This window comes from Ambystoma mexicanum, chromosome 5q, assembly GCF_040938575.1.
Source record: "Ambystoma mexicanum isolate Mex_15411 chromosome 5q, UKY_AmexF1_1, whole genome shotgun sequence".
Classification (NCBI taxonomy): domain Eukaryota; kingdom Metazoa; phylum Chordata; class Amphibia; order Caudata; family Ambystomatidae; genus Ambystoma; species Ambystoma mexicanum.
In genome coordinates, this window is record NC_090933.1 from 1,201,495,755 (window position 1) to 1,201,521,077 (window position 25,323).

The 25,323-nt window shown below is 46.6% G+C and overlaps 1 protein-coding gene across 3 annotated transcripts in view; it reads right to left on the minus strand.

The window, feature by feature from the left end:
- The window catches only part of LOC138497955 (serine/threonine-protein phosphatase 6 regulatory ankyrin repeat subunit B-like), a 759,106-nt gene that overhangs the window by 461,682 nt on the left and 272,101 nt on the right, over window positions 1-25,323 (minus strand). For all 3 annotated transcript variants that reach the window (XM_069621713.1, XM_069621714.1, XM_069621712.1), the window contains exons 5-7: window positions 17,797-17,901; window positions 6,592-6,690; window positions 5,076-5,177 (exon numbers count right to left, since the gene is read on the minus strand). In XM_069621713.1, coding sequence (XP_069477814.1) covers window positions 5,076-5,177; window positions 6,592-6,690; window positions 17,797-17,901 — 306 coding nt within the window. The remainder of the gene's footprint in view (window positions 1-5,075; window positions 5,178-6,591; window positions 6,691-17,796; window positions 17,902-25,323) is intronic.

The following is a 25,323-nucleotide window of genomic DNA, read 5'->3' on the forward strand; positions in this document are numbered from 1 at the left end:
GGGTCTGAAATCCAAAATTCCCCAAAGCATTCGATTTTTTCTGCCTGACTTCCCAACCTAGACCAAAGCAGGGGGGGGGGGTCTGAAAAACAAAGCGATAAATTATTGTGTGTTTATTTTTAACCAAAAGTGTGGGCGAAATTATAATTGCCATATGTATTTTTACCAATCTTGAAATCCTACTGGTACCCGTTTAAGCCTGCAGGAAAATCTAAATTGCACAACATTACATACGTGTTTTTGTTATTGATCAGTGTAATTATTTTGTGAAGTGAAATTTGCAGAAAGTAAGAACAGTGTCTGTGTTCCTTTTAACTCACTTTTGTGATGTATTTATGCTGAGAGAAGTTGATTGTGTTGTGTCACGTATAAAGTGGTGCTTTTGATATTTTAATGCTAATTTCTATTACTGTTAATTTAAATAAATACCAATATAGTTCCTGTACACCGGCCTGGTTCTTGGCTCATTGTTAGCAGGGGGCAAAGGTATTCAAGGGGCAAGATATGTGTCTGAAATAGGGCTAAGGAAGAATCTGTTTAATAGTTTGTTGAATATCCACTTGAGTGGGGAGGGAAGGAACTCCACATGTTGACGGTGGCTTCTCAATAAACCATTACACATCTGCAATAACTGATTACAGTTGTGACAGTGATGTCATTTTGTTATTGCAGGTGAGTAAATATGTCAAAACTAGCATGCAATAAGAACGTTACAGACATTTATACAGATATTGATATGATATGATATGGCATTTGTAACGCGGCTATACACAAGGCTTCCCTGTATTACAAAAATATTATAAACATTATTCCAAACATGTATTGCAGGCTTCCATTGCTTTATAAAGATCTCCATGTTTTTACATTCAGATACATACTTAGACTCCCTCATTCACTACCTGCGTACTAACCAGGGGTCTTATTACAGAAACTTTGCGATAGGGCATGTGTCATTTTGTGCAGTATTAGTATTAAAGCATAAACATATTATTTTAATGCATGTTTACCCTAGTGCAAATACAGATAGTTCGGCCTCATGATAACATTGCCGGTATCCTGGCACCAGGATACCGGCAAATGTTATTACCGTTTCCGGCAATGCCACCGAATTACGGGTGCCGGAGTGACAGTGTTAATCCTCATTCATGGTGTCCCATAGGACTCCATGGGGGGTTTGCTGTCATTACCAGCACCGGCAATACCGTTGTCGGTAATGACGGCTTTTACTGCCGGTACGGCGCCTGCCTTAGCTGGAGGTAACACAGGTGCCCCACCGGCCAACCTGTAGTCGGCCGGTCCGGTAAAGTGCCGGTACACATCAATACCGGCACTTTTTTACCAGACTGGAATGAGGCTCATTGTTAGCAGCAGGACAGGTGCCTCTCTTGTGCAAAAATGCATAGTAAGAATATGCTTCTCGTGCCAGGGCTGTTTTTGCACAGTGTTAATAGCAAGCAATATTGCACTTTGCACTGATGCAAAGATCATGTAGCCCGGCATCACATGTCCTATTTTGGGTTTCTTTGTGGGTTTAGACGCAGGGTTCTGCAACCTTTGGCTCTCCACATGTTTTGGACTACAACCCCCATCAGCACTAGCCACCATGGCCAGTCAATGGTCAGGAATCATGGAAGTTGTAGTCTAAGACCCGTGTTTAGGGGTATTTACTGCCACCAGGATTTACTGCCATCAGCTCGCATATGTGGTATTTGTGACATGTCAACTGTGGCATTTCTAGAATGCCTGATGTTCCGGTTAGGGAAAATGAGAATGTGACAGGGGAAGAAGTTCATGGGCACAGTAGCAGGGCACCCCAATGCTGCCCATGGAATAAACATGCAGAAAGACTGATAACAGCCCTTCTGCTCATTGCACAGAGTGGGCATTGGGTATATCTGAGCATAACGCGATGCCAATGTGGCACTGCATTTTTCCCACGAATGAAAGGATGCGCGAGCACCTCCCTTCACTTGTCGGGAAAATGTGTTTTGAGACGCTGTTTACCGCAAACCTATTTGAACCCCCACCTTTGGAGTGAAGGTTAAGATATGGGGTATATAATGGGGAGTGTCCCGCTCAGCGATCGTGCAGTATTTTCTAAATATCTCATGGGGAAAACACGAGACGCGGTGGCAGAATCTGAACGGTTTTAACCAATATTTCACTGCTTAGAAGGCCCTTTATTTTCGGGTCTGTCTTTGTCCCTACATTACTAGTACCCCACTCTGTTTTCTCCAGGCATGCATGTCTGTCTCTCATTCTATTTCTCTCTCTTTCTCTCTGTCTCCTCTTTCTCCCACTCTCCCTCTCCCTGTGTGCCTCTGTATCTCTTCCTCGCCTTCTCCTTCTCTCCCTGTGTGTCCCTCCCTCTCCCGCTCTCTTTTTAACCCCATCCCCGCTCTATCTCTCTCCCCCCTCGCTCTCGCTGTCTCTCTCCCTCACATTCTCTGTCTCATTCTTTCACTCTATTTCTCACGGTCTGTCTCTAACTCAACCCCTCTCCATCGCCCCGTTTCCCTCTCTCTCGTTTTTTTTTGCTCTGTCCCACTATCTCTCTCCCTCCTTATCCTTCTATCTTCAACCTCTTTTTCTCTCGCTCTCTTCCTCACACTCTGTCTTCCTCTCTACCTATCCCTCTCTCACTCCTCCCTTTGTTTCCCTCTCTCTCTTTCTCTCGCTCTCCTGCTTTCCCTCCCTGTAGCTCTCTCTCTGTTTCTCTCTATCTGTACCTCAATTCCTCTCTTTCTCCTCCCTCTGCTTCTCTCTTTGTCTCTCGCTCTCCCGCTGTTTCTCGTGCTCTCTCTGTGCCTATCTGTGATTTACTTCATCCACCCCCCGCCCCATCTCCCTCTACCTCTACCCCTCTTCCTCTGCCGCTCGCTCTGCCCGGCCCCTCATGTACCCACTTTGCAAGCGATGCCCTTCACAGTCTCTATTTCTCGCATTGCCTCATGCCCACTGGGATGGTTTTACTGTGATGGTTTTAAAGGAAGACATGCCCTGGGCGAGGGTACGCTTAGCCTTTGCTTTTATAATGCCAGCCTTTTGCATTGAGTGCATGCCAGACCATTGCTGCCCTTTGCCTAGCACCGTGCCAACCCCAGGAGCTTTAATGTAAGGCTCCAAGCATCCCTGGCAAACAGCAGTTCCCAGAGCTAGACATGCTTCCATGCTGCTATGTGTTTGCTAAATTAAAAAAACAAACAGGATAAGCCACGATTTTTAAAATAGGACTACAAGTTGGCAGTGCCATCGGTAGCGTGGCGGGCAGATTTCTACGTTCTACTCTTGTGGGCAGTGACTACATAATATAGAATGATAATGCAATCCATAATTGTAATTGGTTATTTATAACGCGCCTACTAAGAGGTTTCTAAGCGCGGACCCGGGGTTCGAAACTGTGTTGCGCCGTGTCGTCCTCGTTGCCCCTGAGCTATCCTTCCGAGTCATAGGTCAAAAGCTGTTTGCCCAAATGCAAGCCATGCCGTTGTATTGCAATTGAACGCAGTTCAAACTGTGCCGGTGTATTCTTCTTTCATCATGTTATTTGGGGGGGGGCGGGTGCATGTAGGGGGCCACTCTGAGTGATCCAAAGGAGCAGTTCTAGTCAGAGGTTCCATGGAGAGCAGGGGTGGTTCTTCCAGAGCCCCTGAACCCGTACTCTCCCTCCCACCACCTTTGCCCTAACACACTGCTTGCTCATTTTTGCTAAAAGGTACTCGGGTTGTCTCCGGTAGCAGAATAAACAATGAAAAAACAGAGTGAAAGCAGCCGCGACAGAAGCACAGAGGAGTTCCCTGTGGTCGGGCATGGCATGGTAGATGAAAACATACATGTCCATTGCGTGGGACCTGCAGGAAAGTCACTGCCACAATCAGGGTGCATTGGCCCTTCAAAGGGAGGTGCCAGAGACGGATAGGCGCTGAAAGCGCGGATGGTTTTATGACAGACCTTGTTATGTATTAGCGCTTCTGCACGCTCGCACAAATGCCTGGGCTCAACAGCACTACTCACGAGTCATGTTCCAGCAGTTAAAGCTAAACATTGCCTTGGGGCTCACCAGGGGCGTTGCTAGGGGGGGGGGGCTAAGGGCGCTATAGCCCCTGATCTTTTGGTTGGAGCCCGGGATAGAATCTCAGGAGCTACAGCCAAAAGACTAGCTAGCCCCCAGTCCCAACAGTACCAACATCAGCTTAGCCCCGGGTCTTTTCCAGACCTAGCAACTCCCCTGGTGCTCACAAAAGAAACAGATGTTTGGATTGAAACTGAGTGTGACCTTTTCCAAAAAGAAAGAAGAATGTGTATTCTCATAAAAAAACAACGATATAAAAACAGATATTATTCAGTTGTACTAACATTCCAAACTGGCCCTTTTTAAACGTATGCAATATTTATTTCTAATGATTACTTCCAGTATATGTTGTAGTCACAATAAGAGTGCTACACATTTCCTACTGGGTAAATCACATTATAAAAACCTGGAACAACCATGTAAATTGCTTACAATCTTCTGAAATACCCCTGTGAGAAAGAGAAAGAGGACAAATAGCACCATTGAAGATTCCTGGCTGCTTTGCATGAAATCAAAGAACATGTTGGGAATATGGGACTGACCACATATCTTTATGTTTGATACCTATGCCTATGATTAAAGCAATGCATGATTTAATCTCTAAGTAAATAAAGCACAAGGGCTTGGTGCTTATTTTATTTTTCACAACACTCACTCTATTATTAGAGTGGTTCTAACCATGAACTATTCATATTCATTTGAACAGCCTCTACATTTGAATGAGGATAAAATGGAAGTGTTTGCAACCTTGAACCATACACCCTTATTTGGTCAACGTCAACATTTGGAAGATTATACAATGGCTGGGACGGTTGTAACTCCCTTGGGCCCTGCAGGTTGGCTCTTTTCCTGAGATCATTTTACAAGGAGGGACGTCCCCAATGCTCAGACGTATTTGGAGAATCATATACACAGAATAGATAGGATGTGTCTGCCTCATCTAACTCATCTGACAGAAATGGTTGAAAGGGAAGCACAGTTTTCATAAATCATGAAAGCTTACCTTGTCCACTATGTTGGGGTTGGCTTTGCATTGGTAGAAGAACTTCAGAAGAATGTCATCACCTTCCCAAGCGACAATGTGCAACGGGGTCTGACCTTCATCCTGCAGCAGAGGGAATCAAAATGATGTTGGTCGATTGCCTCTAACATTACATTAAGCTCAATCATATTTCGCTCGGTGTGTAGGGGGGCCACCTCAGATTTCCACTCTGGAGCTGTGCTTGAATGAAATAATCTATAAAGATCATTGTCCTTTTCGTACAACTGCAACTGAATACCCAGTGTATTGTAACTCCCATTTCCTAATGGCAGGTGTGCCCCTTAGGGATCCGGTATAGCATAGACCTCTGGTGAGTTCATTTATTTATTTATTTATTTTGCAATGTATATAGCACACACAACCCGGAGGCATCTGGGCACTGTGGATTATGCCAATGTGCTCAGGAAACACAATGTGCACACCAGCAACCATCTCCCAAACACAATACTGCCGGGCACACTACCAAGAGGGCATGGCTTATGACAAGGCTCTGTGGGATCTGTGCACAGAGCTTGATTTACAGGCCTGCCTTGTGCACACTACCTGTGTCACCTGTGTAGTACCCCCGCCCACGGCACCCGTAATGAACAGCCAGCGGGCACTGTGTCAGAAATGTGTGCTTCAACCATGTCCCATGCATAATGATACAGCCCGCATGTCCTTCCTGCTGCCATGCCCTGCAAGGTGGAGTAACCAGGGCCTGGCCACAGGCCACAACTTGCTGTCCCACAGGAAGGGTTAAAGTGGTGGGGAGGGGAGTGGCAGGCCAACGCGTGGAAAGCACTGTAGGTAGGTCCACTCTGTAGGAGGATGGTGAAAGGCTTGGACCCGGGAACAATGCTCGAAGGACACAGCAGCAAAGACTGTCTGCCATTGTGTTTGGAGGACAGGCAACCACCATTCCCAGGCACAGTGCGCGCGTGGTTGGGGCATAGGCCCCAGGTAAAGTAGCTCTACTGCAGGTAACATCTTTGCGACTATGGCCTGGGACCCTGCCAACATGTCCTTCAGCCATGCCCTTGGCACCACGAACAACCTGCTGTACACACAAGGCCTTTTCAGTGGCCATGCCACCATGGATATAGCATACATGGGCGCCCTGAAGGCAGTGTGCCCGTGACATGATTTTTGCCCATGGCCCAAGCAGAGCTGCTGCCCCTGCTGTGCCTGCAAACATGCTCTTCAGGCAGTATAATTGGATTTTATTGCCCATCGGATTGGGGATGGCCATCCTGCCAATATATCACCTATTGGGTCCTGAAATACTATCTACTTGTGCTGGAGAGGTGGTATTCCCTATTGTTTGGGGTTCATGATCTTTAGTCTTTAGGATTGTGTTCTAATCCGAGTTCCCTTTTAACATTTCATGTACACTTGAAGTGATTGTTTTCTCTCCATTCATCTCAGGGAATCAGTACACACCCTGTCACTGTTGGCATAGAAAGGTGGACACGTGGGATGTTTGACTGCCACTTACATTCTGTTCATCCACTGTGGCTCCATATTCCACTAAAAGTTTGCACAGCTCAAGTTCTTTCCTCCGGCAGCAGGCATGCAGCACTGTGTCTCCAAATGTCTGTGATTGAAGAAATAGCATGTTTAATAAGCACAGGCTTCACTTGGGCGCAATGCTCACAGTGTAGCCAACAGTGATGTTTAACTTATTAGTAACCGGCCGGGGCGTGGCTTTGTCCTCCCAGCCAACAGGGAGGCTTGGAGCAGGACATTACCACACGGTACACCTGCCGCTCTGAGTCTCCTCAGGGCCGGAGGCTTCTCATGGCTGGAGGCTGCCATCTCCCCGCTGGGGTACAGGGTAAATCCCCTCTCCCCAAATCCACTCCCCCCTCTCCACAGATTGTCCTCCCTCCCCCTCCCACCCCACTTACCTTCTTCTTTCTGGTCCTGTGCCGGGAACAGTAGTGTTCCCGGCGCGTCTGCTCGTGATCTGCGACATACCGCCATCGAAAGGGAGAAGGGACTCTCTAGTCCCTTCTCCCCATTCCATGGCGGCCATCTTTTTTTTCTTTTTTCTTTTCAGTTGTGAAACACTGACGGCATTTCACAACTTCCAAAAAGATTCTATTAGTACCCCGGTCCAATGGGGCGAGGTACTAATGGCAATAAGCCTCTCACTGGGGGGCCGGGGCACATTACGGCTTCAGGTAATGCTGCAGGCCTCCATTAAGCACCAGCCCGGGGCATTACCTGAAGCGTTAATGCCCCCTTAGCGAGGGGCTTATTGCTTAAATAATCAACTTCTCAGGTGGCCACACAGTCAAATCAGAAACACTGAGCTGGACCTGGATGTACCTGCTGCCGACCTATGATAGCCACCTCCTTCTGCATGGTGGCAAGGTCCCTGAGGCAGGTGCTAGCCACATGCAGCACTTTAAAAATATATACAAATAAATACAACATAAACAAGTACACCTCAACTGATGTATAAGGCGGGTCATCACATTGCAGCCTAAAGTAGGCCCACTAAGTACTGAAATATAAGAACACGCATCTCTAATGAATACAATGGTTATATGGAGTCTGGTCTCCATTGAGCACTTAAATGTTCATGCTGGAGAGGATTTAACACGTCTCTGTGTACCTGTAGCACCAGGGAATGTCAAATCTCCTACATATATTTTATCAATTATAATTGTGCTGGGTTATTTATAATGCGCTAAATACCCAGAGGTTTCTAAGCGCGGACTCGGGGATCGGACCAGTGCTGCACCGAGTACGTTGCCCTTGAGCTATCCTCCCGAGTATTCAACACCGTCATAAAACCAAGATGCACAATAACACATACACACAGGTAGCCCATGAATGCAAAAAAAAATATTATTATTTAAAACATCTCAGACAATAAAGGCGAATAGGGTCACCTGTATTTAAGTAGTTCAATGTGTATGGCACCACCCGGGTAGCAAGCTACGGGCTGCTTCATAAGTTGCAGATGGGGTTAGAATCCACATATTTATTTATTTATTCATTTATAATTCTTATAACCTCAAAGCGCACGAAGAAACAAAACAAGACAGTGACAAACAATAAATGCAATAGGCGAGAAGAGAAGCGGGCGGAGACTGATCCAATCAATGACCTGCGCAGCCTAGTCTGGACATAGAAAGAAAGGGCTGATATTTCACCAGGGTTTGGGTAGGAGGCGCCCATTTTAATACACTTTGAACAGAAGAGACTTCAATGTCTTTCTGGAGAGCAGGCAGGACAGGGTCTGCTTGCTGACTGTTGTCGGGATGTTGCATAATGTTGGTGCATAGCCGTGAGACTTGCTTCCTGGTTTTATTCGTGAATTTCTAGGCTTCCATCCTAGCAATGTTTTGGCTTCTTGCGCTGTGTTCTCCTCGGCAGATCCTAACTTTCTCAGATGTGAAGGGATTTAGTTGTCAGGGCCTTGCAAGTGAAGCAGGCTATCTTGACCATGGTGATGTGGTCGTTTTCATGGGAGCCAGGACAGTAATGCTAAAATTGTGAGGTGAGCCTTCGAGTGAGAACCAGGTATTGGATAACAGTTCTTGGGTCTGCAGAAGGAAGGAATTCCTTGACTCTGGGGAGGAGTGACAACTGAAGCCATGATGCCTCAATTTTCATGAAAATGGATCTTGAAGAAGTCACAGTGAATCTGGATTTCAAGTCTGCGGTGGGTTAAAAATCATTCACATTCCAGCTAAATCAATGAGGCCTAGATATCTAGTTTTATATAGCGCTACAAACCCACGGGTATCTAAGCGCTAAAATAATAGTTGATATTATTATCCCACTCCGTGGTACTCAATTTATCGACCTCGGAAGGATGAAAGTCCTGAGTTGGCCCTAGTCTGTGCACAGATGTCAGAGCAAGCACTCAGCTCGCTGTCCTATCTGACTGGCTATTTGTAATAGTTCATTAAAGGTTTATTGAGAAGAAATAATTCAGTCATGGTTGTGTTCAGATTTAGGTAAGGACTCAACATGCAACTTTTTATGGACTCATGGACTCATGGTGCTTCAGGCTCTTTCAACTTTCATGCTGGACTTCCACTTCATCTCATCCTCATGATGTCCATGAATCATGCTGTGACCTTCCTCTTCTTAATTCCTGGTTTGCATTTGATTGTTCTCCTGCAACAGTATGTGTTATTTCTGCCTCCTGCAACTGTATTCACTCTCCCCTCTTGTTTCTCCACCTCTCTCCACCCATCCCTCTGGTCTCCTGTGATGTCCTTGTGCCCCCCCCACCAACCCCAACCTGGGCCCTAGTTGGCTTGCGATTCTGCAGACTTGAAATTCCCTCTTCTTGCTGTAACACCCTCTCACCCACTCCCCTCACTGTATTCTTAGCACTTATGCTATTCAGATAAGTCGCCTGACCTGTATGTTAGCCACTTGTTTGTCTCTCCCTCCCATTTTGTTCACTCCTACCTCGCCCCCTCCAGCACTATCTGAAACGTTGTCAGGCGTAGTACAATAGTTGCTTGTTTTGTTCTTCTCCTTCTCCCTTACTCTAACCCCTCATAGCCCCTCTCCTTTTGTTAAATTCCTACCTCAATTGTCATCAGGCATAGTAATGTAGCCGCTTGTCTGTCTCATTCGTCCTCTCACCCCATCCCCCCTCTATAGCACTTGCACTATCTGAAATGTCGCCACGCTGATTATGATAGTTCATTTTTCACATTCTAAATGTATCAAGGACTTGTAAGAATGTCACTGTATTTTCCCATGTTCCCTCCCTGCCTTGAAGCGCTTTGAAACACATTGTGCATTGGCGCTATATAAATAATCAATCAATCAATCAATCACGAGCGGGAGCAGTGTTGTTGAGGTTGACAAATGTCATACAGAGAGTTTATCCTCAGATAGAGTTGTCTTCTGTCTGCCAATCGGCAAATCCTGGTGTCTGTGAGGTGTTCCCCTTAGTGGTTTCCTGTTAAACTTGAATGTGATCAGACAGTGTATGAGATTTTGTGCAGAATTACAGGCAACAGGGCATGGGTTGGGATGCTTTGGTGCCCACCTGGATGAGATAGAAAGTGAACCAGAGTAGGAATGCCCCTCAACAAAATCCAGACACCAACATAGGGGACCGAAACATATAGGGCAACATTGTAGGGTCTATACCAGTTCCATAAAAGTCTGGAATTATAGGCTGTACCTCCAAGAATTGCAATCTTTATGTCAATATATGACTGGTTTGGTCTTTTTTTGAATGGTGCTAGACTGTACTCGGCTAACATGTGTTTTGGACTGACATTTGATGCATACAGTTTGTAGCGATGTACATTGTTTGTGATATTGTGTATCATGCTTATATGTCTTTTTATGAAATACTATTTTTAAGGAAGAAGTGTTATTAGTGTCTCAGGGTATATTTGTTTTCCCTTCACACATTGGCAGAAGGTTGGTGGTTCTCTAGACGAGGGCCATTTTTGGTCTTTACCAAAACATGTTTTCCCCCTTTCTTTTGACTCTTGTGTTCCATCAAGGGGAACTTTCTTAGGTCTTTATGCATGTTTATGGATGTCGCTTGGTGGGAGTAGTGGGAAGTCTGTGGTGTTGTTGGATCTGTCAATGTGTCGCCCGGTCGTGGTAATCTTGTCTCATGCGTGCTTAAAGCTTCTTCCAAAATTGAAAGATTTATGAAGAACTTTGTTTGCATCGAAACTCAAAGCTTCATTTAGTGACTGATAAAGTTACCTGTGAAAAAAAGTGATTATGGATTTCTGTAAATGGGACTATACCCTCACTCATTCACTGCACAAAATGTGCCACAGATTTGACCCCACGGCTCTCGAGAGAACCATCATCGAATCTCTCCTCTCATTGAAATGCTTGAATTCATCAACTTGTTTTAGAATGGGGTGAAATCACGTTATCTGATTCTGGACACTACTCTTCGAATAAGGTCGACCTACAGATAGCCAGTGAAAAGTTTGGAATTAAGCCAAGCATATCTATGTGCGCAAATATTTTGTGTACTAGACCTATAGCAATCATTGAGAAGAGTATACTACAAGACATGGTGTAAAGTATTGAGATTTCCTAAACTATTACACTTGATAAGAGGTAGAAAAGCAGAGTCCTTTTCAGATCTGAACAATCGAGTCATTAACCCAAAAAACAATTGTGGTAGATCTGATGTTGAAAAATAGCGTACAAAAGGACAGTCGACTTAGACACAATAGAGACTTTGGGCCTCATTACACAGACGCCGGTAAGGGTTTACCGGTACCGGTAAAACCTTACCGCCTTACTAGGAGGTCCCTTTGCGGGTTGGGGAATTTAACGCCTGCTTTTTGCAGGCGTTAAAAACCAACCCGCAAAGGGACCAGGGAGCTAATTACGGTACCGCAATTTGTGGTGCCGTAATTAGCACCTTCCCCATTCCCATTATGCCCTATGGGGCAAAAATGGGAATGGGGAAGGGGGCATTACCGCCCCACCAACTTTGGAATAGGGCGGTAATTCCCCTTTCCACAAGGCGGTGCCGGTATTTTACCGGCATGGACCAAGGTGCTAATATCACCTTGGTCCACCGCCATCCGTGTAATGAGGCCCTTGGTCAAAGATTCTAAGTATATGTATACAGTCCTTTTAGCAAAAAGTATTCAGAGTGGCAAGTTTTACCGAAGTAGGAAATACTGAAAACATATGTATTGATTTATGTCAACTATAGATATGGTAGTGGGATAAGGGGTTAACATGGATGGGGATGTGGTTATAAGGGAGGATTTGGGGGAGGGCACATTTTTAAAAAAATATTTTTTTTATTTGATCAGTATTTGTTACCACAGTAAAATGTACCACTCTGAATTTTACTTCGGTAAAATCACATATAACCTATGTACATTGCTAGGTTTGGTGAACACTTCATCATTGACATACAAGCACTTGATTAAAATGTCTGGCATCCCCTTAAAAGCTGCAACATTGACTGGGGATGCCCTCCACCGATTCAGACTGCTTAACCCCTCAAAAGTAAACGCAGCAAGTCCCAAGATGCAATGGGCTACACAGTTTGATAACCTTTGAACACGTGATCATTCCGATGGGCTCACACACCTTCTCTCAGTGTCGTGGGTCTCGCTGCCATCAGAAGAGTGACATTTTTGTTGGTCTTTTCTGTGATCTTTCTCTGCCCTCGTTCAGCTGAACCGATTACTAGGCGTATGTGTGTTATTCCATGGCAAAGGTAGCCAGCATGGCAATGGTTGACCGGCTGCCTTGTAGTGTCATTGAAGCACCATTGAACATTGAAGATATTACCGAGGCAGCAAAGAGAAGGTACCACAAAGGGTTACAAATGATACAAAAAAGAGTAACTGTAGATTCTGGCCATAATATCGGTAAGCAAAGCAATGTTTAGAAATACATTCCAGCGGTGGATCATTTTTAAAAGGTAAAAGGACCAACAGTCTCTTGAGATCCTGCGAAAGATCCGGAACCATGCTTCGCCTGATGCGTGATCTGGGCAGTACTCTAGCCGACTCTTCCTAACTATGGTGTTCCACTGCCACTCTACTCCTGCCTGAAACAACCCACTGCAGGGTTTATGCCATTGTGAGACGCAGTGCAGAAGCAATGTTGCCCTGTCTACCTCTCAAGCAACACTGCACCAGCCATTGTCTCGGGAGAATAGCTCAGGGGCAACGTGCTCGCTTTGGAAGCAAGACGACAAGGAACAACACGGGTTTGATCCCCGGGTCTGCTCTTAGAATCCTCTGGGTATTAAAGGGTCAGGTAGGTGGTTTAGCTAGTAGATTATACAAGCTATTTGTGTCCCATTTTCGGAGTAATGACAATTTAAGGGGAGTGTGGAGTGAGAGAATTGGGTCTGATATTGATCTTGTGGCCTGGCAGAATATGTGTGGAAACGTCTCCTTATGTTCGCTGAATCTAAGTGAAAGGTCTCGACAAATTAAGATTCTGAATCGTGTGTATTGGTGTCCGGAAACTTTGCATAAAAGGGGCATGACTGACAATGCTGATTGTTGGGGTTGTGTTCAGGAAGTTGGGTCATTGGAACACATGCTATGGAGCTGTGTGCGGTTCAGGAATTTTTGGATTGGAATTTGAGATGTGTGTGATAGGATTTTGGGTGAGGGGTCTGTTCTGGATTTTAAGACAATGATCCTGGGTGATGATTCTGGGCTGGCTGATGTCAGCTCCGCCCGTAAAAAATAGTGTTTTAGAGCTACCATTGTGGTGAAAAGGTTAATTCTTCGTGGATGGAAAGGTCAGATCCCTCCTTCAATTGAGGAATGGGTCCAGGAAATGCACTGCCTGTCTAGAACAGAAAAATTGATCTACAAATTGAAATGTAAGTTGTCTTTATATGAAAAGATCTGGAATGTGTTCAATGATTTCTTTTGATTTTGGTGTTTTTACTTTTCCTTCTGTACTATATTACTGTTTTGGTATATACTTGTAAATAAATAAATACATTTTAAAAAAAAGAAACCTCTGGGTATCAAGCGGATTATAAATAACCTATCAGATCATGGTCCTTCTCAATGTGGAGGCAGCCCTGAATGCCCGTCAGAGAATGCTAGCTCTATTAATGTTTCTCGACAAAGGATAACACTGACCTCAAACACCTCAAATTCTTCCTCTAGCAATGACACTGCCTTTCTGCCAGCTTCACACTCTCTCTCTCTCTCTCTCTCTCTCTCTCTTGTGAGGTCTTTTTTCTGACCCATGCCACAAAACAGGCAATCATACTTAGTCCCCCACCATGTTACTGGGAACCGCACAGCTCATTGCCCCACACACCATATGCCAATTCTCCTAAGGAGAAAGGTGCCATTTACCAACACTCTAACCTTGCTCTTCCTGCAGAGGCATTCCCAGCACGGCAGGGACCAAGCTTTATCCCTGTGCCCTGTTGCCCAACCTTTCTCACATTTTCACAGCGCAGAAGTGTGCCTCGATCGAGCGTAAAGCAATAAGCCCACATGTCCTATGTAACCAAAAAGTTCAACTCACAGTCATTGCCCCCTCCCTATGGAACGCCCTACCTCTCCAGATCTAAGAGCAGCCATCCTACCTTATCTTCAGAAAACTGCTCAAAACTTGGCTGTATAACAAATATGACTAACCTGCAACTGGAGTTTCCTCCTTTCTGGAATATCCACAGCATCTACTATTATGCTTATGTACTTTTTTGTTTTGTCTTGTTCCTCAATGTACCAGTGCCGTGATACTAACGGGTTTGGACGCCGTCAACAAATTAAATAAAGAAATAAATAAATTGACTCAGGCAGACTCCGTCCAGGGTGGTCTGCTGTCAGAATTCCAACCTGGCCAACGGTTGCTATGGCATGGTTCCAGCAGGGGGTTACGCGCTTATGTGGGGCTTGGCAGAAGGTGCATAGAGCGAGAGTATACAGGGGACCGCTTGTTTTTGCATGGAATCAGCCAAATGTAATCAACCACTGGCCCCCTCAACAAAAGGCACCTTACTATGACTCCTAGGTGTAGATTTAGTTTAGAAGACAACAGGTAATTTAGTACAAAAGACAGGGGTCCCAACCGGTTTGGCCATCAGGTACCGTAGATATGGGTAGGCCACAGATTTTATACAGAATGTTGCAGTGGAAGACCTGTTGAAATGAAGTGCTTGAAATGCTAACACATAATGCAGAGGTTCACTCCTGCAAGTCTTCTCATCTAAGGTGGCTTATTGTTGTAAGTGGGGACATGGAAGCGGGCTACCAGAGCACATCAAGTGTTCAACAGCCTTAAGGGTTTACTTACATCTGCTCCCTAAATAAGCTACTCACGGGAAGCCCACCAGTACATACTTGAAACAGGTGCCTCTCGCCCAACAAGACGGAGAAACAGGATTGGTTCAGCCAATGACTCAAATATTTTCTCCAGGTGACAGAATAAAGCTAGCGCCGACTAGGTCATTTTGATATTATAGCAAGCCTTTACTGATTGGAGAAATTGCTCGTCGATATATGGCCCTGGTGTGCACTGATCACTAGAATGTGCACTGACTGTCCCTCACAATTATGACGGCACCTCCAGTTTGCTGAGTTTATCTTCCTATAGACATATCAATCAGATTTAAGTAACAGAAACGCGGATGACGTAAAACGCCGAGAGGAGGCAGCTATCCCTGTCACCCAATGACCAATGTACCATGATATCTCACCTGATTGCATATTAGAAGTAAACCACTAGAGCTGTATACGCGTGATCCCCAAATGTCCCCTCCATAGTTTTCCGCGTTCTGAAGATCGCAAATAAAAAAAGACCGATATATTTCGGTCGATTTTGTGCGGCCTTCAGAAAGCAGAAAAAGGACATGACCGATGCTTTTTTCCCCTTAAATTCGGGGGGGTTTCACGCCCTGAACATCTCATCTCAACTTGCCGATCCACTCACCGACCCCACGACCGCCTACACACACAAACACACTTACATTTTCATTCCCCGTTTTCTTACACGCGCACACACGCACACAACAACACACACACACTACACACACATTCACCTGACACTCTCTGAGGCTTGTCCTCTCTGTCTCGCCATGCCCGTCATCTGCTGCGCGCACTCTCGTGCATAGCAGGGGCTGACAGTTTGATTTAGAAAGACCGCTCTCCGTGGTCACATAGCACATAGCGGTGCCATCCCCCATTGGTCTGGGGGGGGAGGGTAAAACAAACACATCATGCACTAGCTATGCCTGTTAATAAAAATACTTCAGGGGGGGCCTGAGGAAAGAGACTGAGCTCATCAGTCCCCCTGCCATATATCCACTTCCTTAGCCCCAGCCGGATGTGGCCGGGCTGAGGGACGCCCCTTACTCCAAGGTGGTTGTGCTCCCGAGGGGTGGGTGGCCAGAAGGGACGGCCCGCTATGCAGGCTGTTCCCCTAGCGCCCCCTCCAGGGACTGGACATCCCCTGAGCGGTCTTTTTAAATCGTTCTTTTTTGCAAAAGATCTTTAGAAAAAGGTGTTTTGACTTAATACCATTAATGCTTCACGCGCAGCATTTATCTAAGGGAGGACAGACCCAGAAAGAAGTGATTTCATCATTCATCCCAAAGTGGCCACCCCACTCTCTATCCCATTCCCTTGGCCCAGGGAAACCGTCTGGTGAACCACCCTCACATTTGTTAGAGTGAGCTTGGTTCCAGTGACTCTCGCACACACCCTTTCGCACGGGAGAGAGAGCAAAGGGTAGCAAGTGATCACACAGTTCTGTTAAATTCTCCAGAGCATCTCGCGCTTACCCTCATCCAGGCTCATGCAAACAGCTGCCTTGCACTCCCTGGGCAGGGACGTCAGTGCAGATGAACGGCCATCTACAGAAACCACACTGAACTTCAACCTGATACAAGTTAATTAAAACCTTGAGGAGTGGAGAATTATCATCAGAAGGACATTTTAATAGGGGAAATAAGAACATTGGATAAACGTACCTGGAAACAAGATTAAGCCAAAAACCTAGCAAGGGTAGGATGATGCTAGTAAAACACCAATCATGTGTGTTATTAGTTCATAAGGCGAGTAGAGAAGACGATCTAAGCACATAGATTCCTGCAAAGGGTATCACAGGTCTGGCTACAGACTTGGCGGTAGGAGGAGTATAGAAGAAGCCAACAGTAGAAAGAGCTACACACCTCCTCAGAGATATATCCCAGACGCTGGAGGAGAGCAAACACAAAGGGAAGGAGGAAATCTGCAAACTTGCTGAGGGCAGTGACTCAATCCGTGGCAGGAGGCAGAGACCAATATGGGAAGCCAAGAGCAGGTGAAAGGTTGCAGGTGAGAGTGTCACAACTGATCCAAAACTCTAAGCAGGAAATAAGAAACACTTTCTGGTAGGAGTAGGTCACATTTAATTACCTACTCATGGGGAGAGGAATTTATTTCTGGTAGGACGTTCATCAAAGAGCAAGCTGGACCCTTTATCATTAAGACTAACATGTGAATAAGAACACAAGGCTCTATATATGGGGATTTACACTGCCTTACCACCACTTATAATCCTGTGGTAAATCCACAGCATGGAGTGACGGTCACAGTAGCTGATGTTGGCAGTAATTTGGTAGTTTGTCCATTGAATTACCATCAAACTCATTATGAGGCCCAGAATCATGACCGTTCATCATCTTTGTGTGCACCATAGAGATATGTTTGATGTACAGTTGGAGTATTGAATAATCACGAATGAATAACAGAATAGTTTTTGGAATTGTGTGACTGCAACCTCGTGATCTCATGGTGACAAGTCCCATCTTTGTGTCTGTAATGGCTTTTCAGCCCAATACTGCACGGCTATCTTTGAACATGTTGTAAACGTAGTAACAGTAATACAGTCTTTTTTCCCAATAGAAATAGGAAAAAGACTATAGGCTAGCCAGATCGCAGTGAGACAACCCTGCTCATGTCTCAAACCAAGAGGCACTAAAGCTCTTATGATAATGTTATTATCAAGAATTTGCAACTGAATATGTGTTTGTAATTATTGCAGGATATTTCTCCCTGCTGTTTAGCCTGTGGGTAGGGAAAATCAAAATATGGAAATAATTAAGTTTATGAATTCCTTTAAATATAAATCTAAAACAACACGTACAAATTATACATAATCATGTTGTATTTTATAATGAACATAGCTTTTTCTGTGTAGTGTGAAAATGTTGCAGAATTTGTATGTGCGCAGTATGGCACTGTACCTTACTCTTTGCTCTCAGCTGGGCGTCAGCATTTGCAGACAGCAGTTCCTTACAGATCCCAATATTTCCAGCTTCCACTGCTAAGAAGAGGGGGATGCAGCCATCCTGCGAGTTAGTTTGGGGGAGAGGAAGAAAACAAAGGAGAGGTATGTTACTATTCTGCCCAAATTGGAAGAGGAACATTTTATACATTTCTGAAGTTGAGAAGCTAGGAGTTAACAGAAAAAAAAAACGTATGGCATCATAGATATCACTAGTTTTTAAAACACCATCAAATTTTTGATTGGGTTTTGATGGGATATTTACAATGTAGGGTAGATTGACAGTGCTATATAGGGTTATTTGCCCCATGCTGATTGTCAATGCACCCCATGCAGTAAATACCCCATGTGATCTCAAGGTGGCATTTTAAAAATGGAGGCATTTAAGAAAAACATTTTTTTGCATTACAACTACAATCATAATGTAACTGTATAAGGTGTGTGATCTTCTGTTTATTTTATTTTTATTTGCATTTGATTGTGTATTTGTAAGGCGCTTAAACAGTAAGTAAATTGAGTTTCAAAGTGCCCACCGTGCAACAGGGAGGGAACATAGGATTGAAAGCAATAAAACACTGAAGGATAAAGACGGACCTACTAGGTCTTGTGAGCATTCAGAGCGTGCCAGTGCAGAGAGGAGAGAGTGGGTGGTAAGTGCTCAGAGTGTCCGTGCTCGTGAGTGAGACGCAGATTGCATTATGAGCATTCAGAGCGTGCAAGTGCAGAGAGGAAAGAGTGGGGGGTAAGTGCTCGGAGTGTCTGTGCTTGGGAGTGAGCAACAGATTGCATTTGGTTATTTATAACACACTTAATACCCAGAGGTTTCTAATCGTGGGCCCGGGGATCGAACTTGTGTTGCTCTGCGTCATCTTGCTTCCAAGGCAAGCGCATTGCCCCTGAGGTTTCCTACCGAGACGATGTAAGTGCCTAGTGGAGGAAGTGCTAGGGGGGGTCCACTGCCAATAAATAGGTAAGTGCATGCCTGCAAGGTTATAGACCAGTGGGTCACAAGGCAAGTGCTGGGAGCGGGCGCAGGCTGAAGGTTTTTGGGTGTGGCAGGCCAGGTCCTCCCACACCCAATTGCTTAAGTAGTTCTCTTAAGAAACATCCTTCAAGTTGTGGGTTACTGTCAGGGTTCAGAAATGAAAGCCGGACACAAAATGTTCATTTTTTTGGTTAAAGACTTTTATTTTATTCCTCCCACCCTATGCTAAAGAGGAGTTTCCCTACCTAAAAACCAAAAACGAAGGATCTGTCTATGTCAGGATGTCAATAACTGAAAAGCCTGCCTTGTGTCAAAAACGTCATATCCTGTCCCTCACACTTTCTAAACAATAAAGGGTGCAAGGAAATGTCTTCATCCTGATATTGGAAAAAGGTCATCACAACTGAAGATTAGAATAACTCCAACAAAAATGTTCTCCAAGGTGAAAGGCCTTGCACCCAGAGGGTGGTTCCCTTCCCCTGCATTCGAAATGGATGACAATGGGCCTCATTAGGAGTTTGGAGGTAACCATGCCATTTTTAGCAGCATGGCTACCCCCAAACCGGGTACAGGGTCCGGGTTCCAGAAATAGGGAATTACCGGGCCATGCCGACTTTAGAGGGTCCGGTAATTCCCATTCTCGGCACCCAGACCTGGTACATCCCCACTCCCATGTGAGCCCCTATAGGGCTCAATGGGAATGGGGAGGATGCTAACAACGGGCCCGTTAATGACGGGCCCGTTGTTAGAATCCTGGTCTGCTAGCGGGTCCTGCTCTCCACATGTGGTCTGGCCAGGTGTCCAGAGTGGGACCCGCTGCAGACCTCGTAATGTGTCATCCCAGAATGAACGGTGCCGGTCCCTTACCGGCACCATTCATTCCACGGCCGTCTACCTCCTAATGAGGCCCAATATCTCTTTTACTAACAGTTCCTTTTGCGTCTCTCCTGGATTCACAATGTTCCTGTTAGGCAACAAGTTCTGTAACAGTCTTTCTTTAACACAAGTGTTTCTTTTGTCTCGCAAACACTTCCTCTTTTAGTATTTCGTGTAGCTTTACAACTCTCTTGGTATACGCCCCTGCCAGCACTCTTTGTGCAATCAGAGTGCACACTCAGCGCCTGCTGCCTCTTGCTCCCCCCCGACTCTCTTGTTTTCTCTTCCGTCTGGTGATTGGTGGCTGTCCCTAGGCCCTTAACACCGGAAGCTGCGGTGGGGGCTTAAACCTCTTCAGGCACGCTCCCTAGACACTTCCATGAGCTGCCAACAGGGTAAGGTGCTTCAGCAGAGCTTTGCACTCTGATTTTCATTTGGAAACAAATTAACTTGGTTGCCTTCCTCCCTTGAATTTGTTAATTCCCCCTATGTACTCAGCGCCTGCTGCCTCTTGCCCCCCCGAATCCCTTGTTCCTCCCCTCCCACCTCCCACACCTGGTGATTGGTGGCTGCCCCTAGGCCTGTAACACTGGAAGCCGCTGCGGGGACTTGGACCTCTGCAGGCACGCTCCCTGGACACTTCCATGAGCAACCAAGAGTGTAAGGTGCTTCAGCAGACCTCTGCGCTCCAATTTTCATTTGGACATGAACAAACTTTGTTTCCTTTGTCCCTTGAATTTGTTAATTTCCCCTGTGTACTCTGCGACTGCTGCCTCTTGCTCCCACCCTCCCTGACTCCCTTGTTCTCTTTACCCATCCATCTCCCTTCCCTCCTACCGCCCTCCAACAGTGATTGGTGTTTTGCAGCCATTCCCTGGCCCTCAACACCTCATTATTTACACTGTCTGGATAGCCCCCACTGCCCGTGGCAGTCCCCTGTAGCTAAAGCCCCCTAGGCAAAGGGCAGCTCCTACAGAAGCAGCTCTAAATGGTGTTGGTCGGTGTCAGCCGGTGTCAGCCGGGGAAGCAAGGAGACGGCAGAAACCAATTTTGCTTTGGGGTAACTGTGGTACACATCTGTGTCTCATTAGGCTCTTCCCACTTCCTAGGTCCCCCCCGCTGGATGCACCTGTACTGTTCAGTGTACCGGTCTGCTCCTTCTGTGCATTCCCCTACTGTGTGACCCCACGCCTCTCTGCACACCTGTGCTGTACAGTGCTGGGCTGGGCATCCATCCTCTCTCTTTCACTCCCTCCTCCTTACTTCCCCTCTATGGTGCTTTCCATTTCCCCTATCTTCTCTAACTGCTATGCTATCTCCTATCCAATCCCTATCACTAAATCGGGTAGGAAGAAATTCAAGAGGGACATCCTCGTCTCCAACCCAGGCCTCTCTATCGCTGGTACCTACATCAGTGCTTCCTCCAGAAAGACCCTCACCAACATTTTCTTTGTTGTTCCCTCCCAAGACCTATGGACCCCTCATATGGTCTCTGATCTCTCTCCTTTCTCCTCCTCTCCCATTAATAGTGGCACTTTGTGGGAGGTCCTCTTGGCCTTCTTCCACTCATCCAAGACCATCATTAATGTCTATCTGAATGGTACCGTCTTGGTCCAGGGCCCTCAGCCCAACCTCCTCCTTTTCAATAGTGTCTCCCATGGCTTATCAACTTCCTTCCTTCGCCTGCTACTCCTATTAGCCTGCATCTCCCTTGCCACCCTCAGCCTCTACCTCTCTGGCTCCCTCGCTATCCACAACCTCTTTGGCTCCTCCACCTCAGCCTCTCCTTGCCTCTCAGGCTCCTCTGTCACTTTCGTTGGGTACCTCACTCCCATGTACCCCTACCTAGAACTCTTTCGGAAGTGGCAACCTGCTCCACATTGCTACCCTCAACTCTCGCTCTGCTGTGAAACACTCCTCTGACATCTGCCACTTCCTTGGACTTCTGTATCTAGATTTACTTGCTCATGGTTTAAGGCCAACTCTTGACCCACTCCTCCTTGTGGGCTACAAGATCCTCTCCGAGCCCAGGCCCAACAGGCCCAGAGGTGGCGTGGCCTTGATCTTTCCCAAGTAGATCCCTGCCTCCATCATTCCCACTCACGCCTACTCCTTTGAAAGCCTTGTCTGTAGGCTCTCTATCTCTCCTGGCTTCTCTCTGACCCTGGTCACCTTCTACAGGCCACTTGACCAGGCCACTCTCTTCCTTTATGAATGGGCTGACCTCCCTTCTTCTCTCCTTTCCTCTACCTCCCAGCTTATTCTCCTTGGGGATCTCAACATCCACCTGGACTCTCCTGACTCCTCATGTTTTTCCACAACCTCTGCGACTCTTTCTCCCTCACCATTCTTCCCTCTGGCCCGACTCACACTGCCGGGCACACCTTGGATGCTCTCATCTCCTCAGACATCCCCCTTTCTAATCCTCTCCCAACTCCTCTCTCCTGGACTGACCACTTTCTCCTTTCTTTTCACTTGAAGTTTCCTCTCCCCCTGGCAAAGTCTCACCCAGCACTGCCACCTTCCTTTGTGGTCATTCGTCAAATGAAACGAGTGTCAGTAGCCGCCTTGGCCACCACTTTCTCTCCAGCTCCTTCTCCTGTGGCTGACACCCATCCTGACACAGTCATTTCCAACCTTCACCTTTCTATCTTTAAACATTGGACATTCTTGCCCCTGTCATGAGGATCCGCATGAAGCCTGCTAAAAAATGCAACTCTTGGTATGACTCCAAACTGGCTGCTTTGAAATGCAAGTGCAGAGCAGCTGAATGGAAATGGGGAGCTTCAGGTACACCCTCTGACTAACTGGCCTGCCGCCTACTCCAAAGGCAATATAGACTTTCCATCCTCTCTCTAAAAAAAAGGGTCTATATTCAAGTCTGCATCTCCGCGGCCTTTAACAACACGGACAAACTTTACAAAATCTGCAAGGAGCTGGCTAATCCTACTGCAGTATCTTCCACTTCTACTCCCACCCAGGCCCTTTGCTCTGCCCTGGCCTCTCATGTTACTACTAAAACCAGGACATCCTGTCCTCACTCTCCTCTCCTCCCCTCCCACCCTCTACCTCTCTCTGGCCTTTCTTGGCTGCACCTCTGCTCTCCTCCTCTCCTCGCTCTCCCCTATCACATCGGATGAGGTTTCCAGACTAGTCTGGTCTATGAAATTCTCATCCAAACAGATGTCACCCTGCCCCTCCTGAACCACTAAGAACAACACTGGTCCGCTCGCTCCATCCGTGACCGATCTTTGCAACCACTCTTTCACCACTGGAGTCCTCCGCTCTCCTCTCAAGCACTCCCTTGTGCCCACCATTCTATCACTCCTTTCTTGGGCAAACTCCTGGAGAAGTTGGCTATCTCAAAGTTGGTTATCTCCATGACCATCAGTCTGGGTTCAGATCAGCCTGAGGCACGGAAACCCTCTCCTGAACACCTGTGAAGATCTGCTCCCTAATCTTGACTCTAACTCTCCATCTGTCCTCATTCTCCTTGGCCTTTTCTCTTCTTTTGACATGGTGAACCACAACATCCTGATCACTCATCTTTGCGATACCCTAGGCATCACAGATCAGGCTCTGGCATGGCTGTCCTCTTTCCTCTTGGACCGACCTTCCAAGGTTGAACTTGGGTCCTTCCTCTCCACCACCACACTCTCCACATGTGGTGTTGCCCAGGGCTCTATCCTCTCCCCTCCCTAGTTTTTCAATGTCTATCTATCCCCCTTGGCCCTCCTGATCTCTACCGTTTCTTCTAACTTTCAGTGTTACGCGGATGACTGGCAGCTCACCTTCAGGCTAACCTCGGCCTCTTCCTCCTCGCTTATCCCTAACTGTCTGTCTGCTTTTTAGGCACGGTGCGCCTCTAATGATCTCTGCCTTAATGCCAGTAAGACAGAGATCCTTCTCATTGGGACCCCTGCTCCCACTTTTCCCCGCTGACTTTGGCCAGCCTCCTTGGCCCTATGCCCTCACCCTGTTGTGAGGCAAAAAACCTTGGGGTCATTTTCAACTCCACTCTCTCCTTCTCTCCACACATCAGGGACATTGCCAAACAGTCCTGTTTCCAACTGCACCTCCTTAGAGGTAGTCTTCCTTTTCTCACCTCCCCCAGAAGCTCACTGTCTCGAGAGCCCTGGTTCTTTCATGGCTGGATAACTGCAACAGCATCTTTCTCAATCTACCTAACTCTATCCTTTGCCCTCATCAAGTGATCCAGAACAGGACTGCAAGACTTATCCTTGGACTCAAACCCATGACCTGTATCTCTCCAGCTCTGAAATCCCCCCACTGGCTCCCAGTGACTGCAAGGATCAAGTTCAAGACCCTTTGCATCACCCACAAGGCTTTTTGGGGCTGGGGCTCTTACTATGTCCAAAGCTCTGTTCCTATGTATCTTCCTACTGGAGCCCTCAGCTCGTTTACTTCCAATTTTCTGCGGGTGAGTCGTTTCTCCAAGCAAAGACTGGGTGGTAGATCTCTCTCCTCTGCAGGTGCCTCCCTCTGGAATGGCCTCCCTTCTACTCTCCACCTTGAGCAGGATCTTCTTTAGTTCCAGAAGCTGCCCAAGACCTTCCTTTTCTCTTCTTCCTTCTCTCTGCCTCTCCTCTGCTAACCTTTCCCCTCCTTCTCTCTGCCTCTCCTCTGCTAACCTTCCCTTCCTCCTGCATAATTATGCTGACTGGCTGCTTGGTGTTCCTCTGAGTCATACAAAACACCAGCCCCCTCACTCCTCCTGTCCAGTCCCCCGGAACTTGCCTGCTGGCCTTCCTGCACTGCCTCCTGGCCTACCTTGCACTACCAAGGTGTGATTTCCTCGGGAGGCCCAGCCCTCCTTGCACTTTACTCAGGGCCCTGCTGCTCTGGGTGCACTTCTACCCACTCCCCTTCCCTGCACTTCTTGTCTGGGCACTTTCATGATCTAAATGATACTGGGCATAGTAAGATTGTTTTTTTTTCTCCCTTGTTGCCCCCCCCCCTTGCCTGGTTGCACCTTGAAACACTTGTGAATAGGTGCATTATAAATAACTTATCAATCAATCAATTCCAACTGCCTGATGTACTCTCCTGCCGAGACCTCTGTTGTGGTTTTGCTTGCCTGGTGTACTCTCCTGCCAGGACATCTCTTGCGGGTTCACTTGCCTGGCATCTTTTCCTTCCCAGGACTTGCTATGCATTTCACAGGTCGTTTGTATCACATTAACTGCATATACCGCTTTTGGCTCGGTAAATCTTTCTTCATTAATGTTTGTTCAAGCTTTGTTTCACACTTGCATCTCATGCATCCATATATCATTGTGGTTTGAATTTGTATTTCGCCTTTTTTGCATTCAAACAAGCTTCTTGTATTTTCTGTATTAGCAATCTCTTTACATTCAAACTGTCATTCGCACGGTCGCCGGAATGACCCAGGGTCCCTACTTGCTTCAGGTCGACTCACTGGTTTTCTTCAGTGTCTCCGGTCCTGGTCGCGCTTCAGCAGGGTGGCTCTGCCGCTCGCTTCCCACACTGGATGGTGCAGACGTCCTTGAGGACTCCTTCGTGGCTCTGTGGTAACACGCCTGCTTCCTTTCAGGGCCTGGTCTGGAGAACGCTGCCTCTTTGAGCTGCCGAGCACCCAGGAAA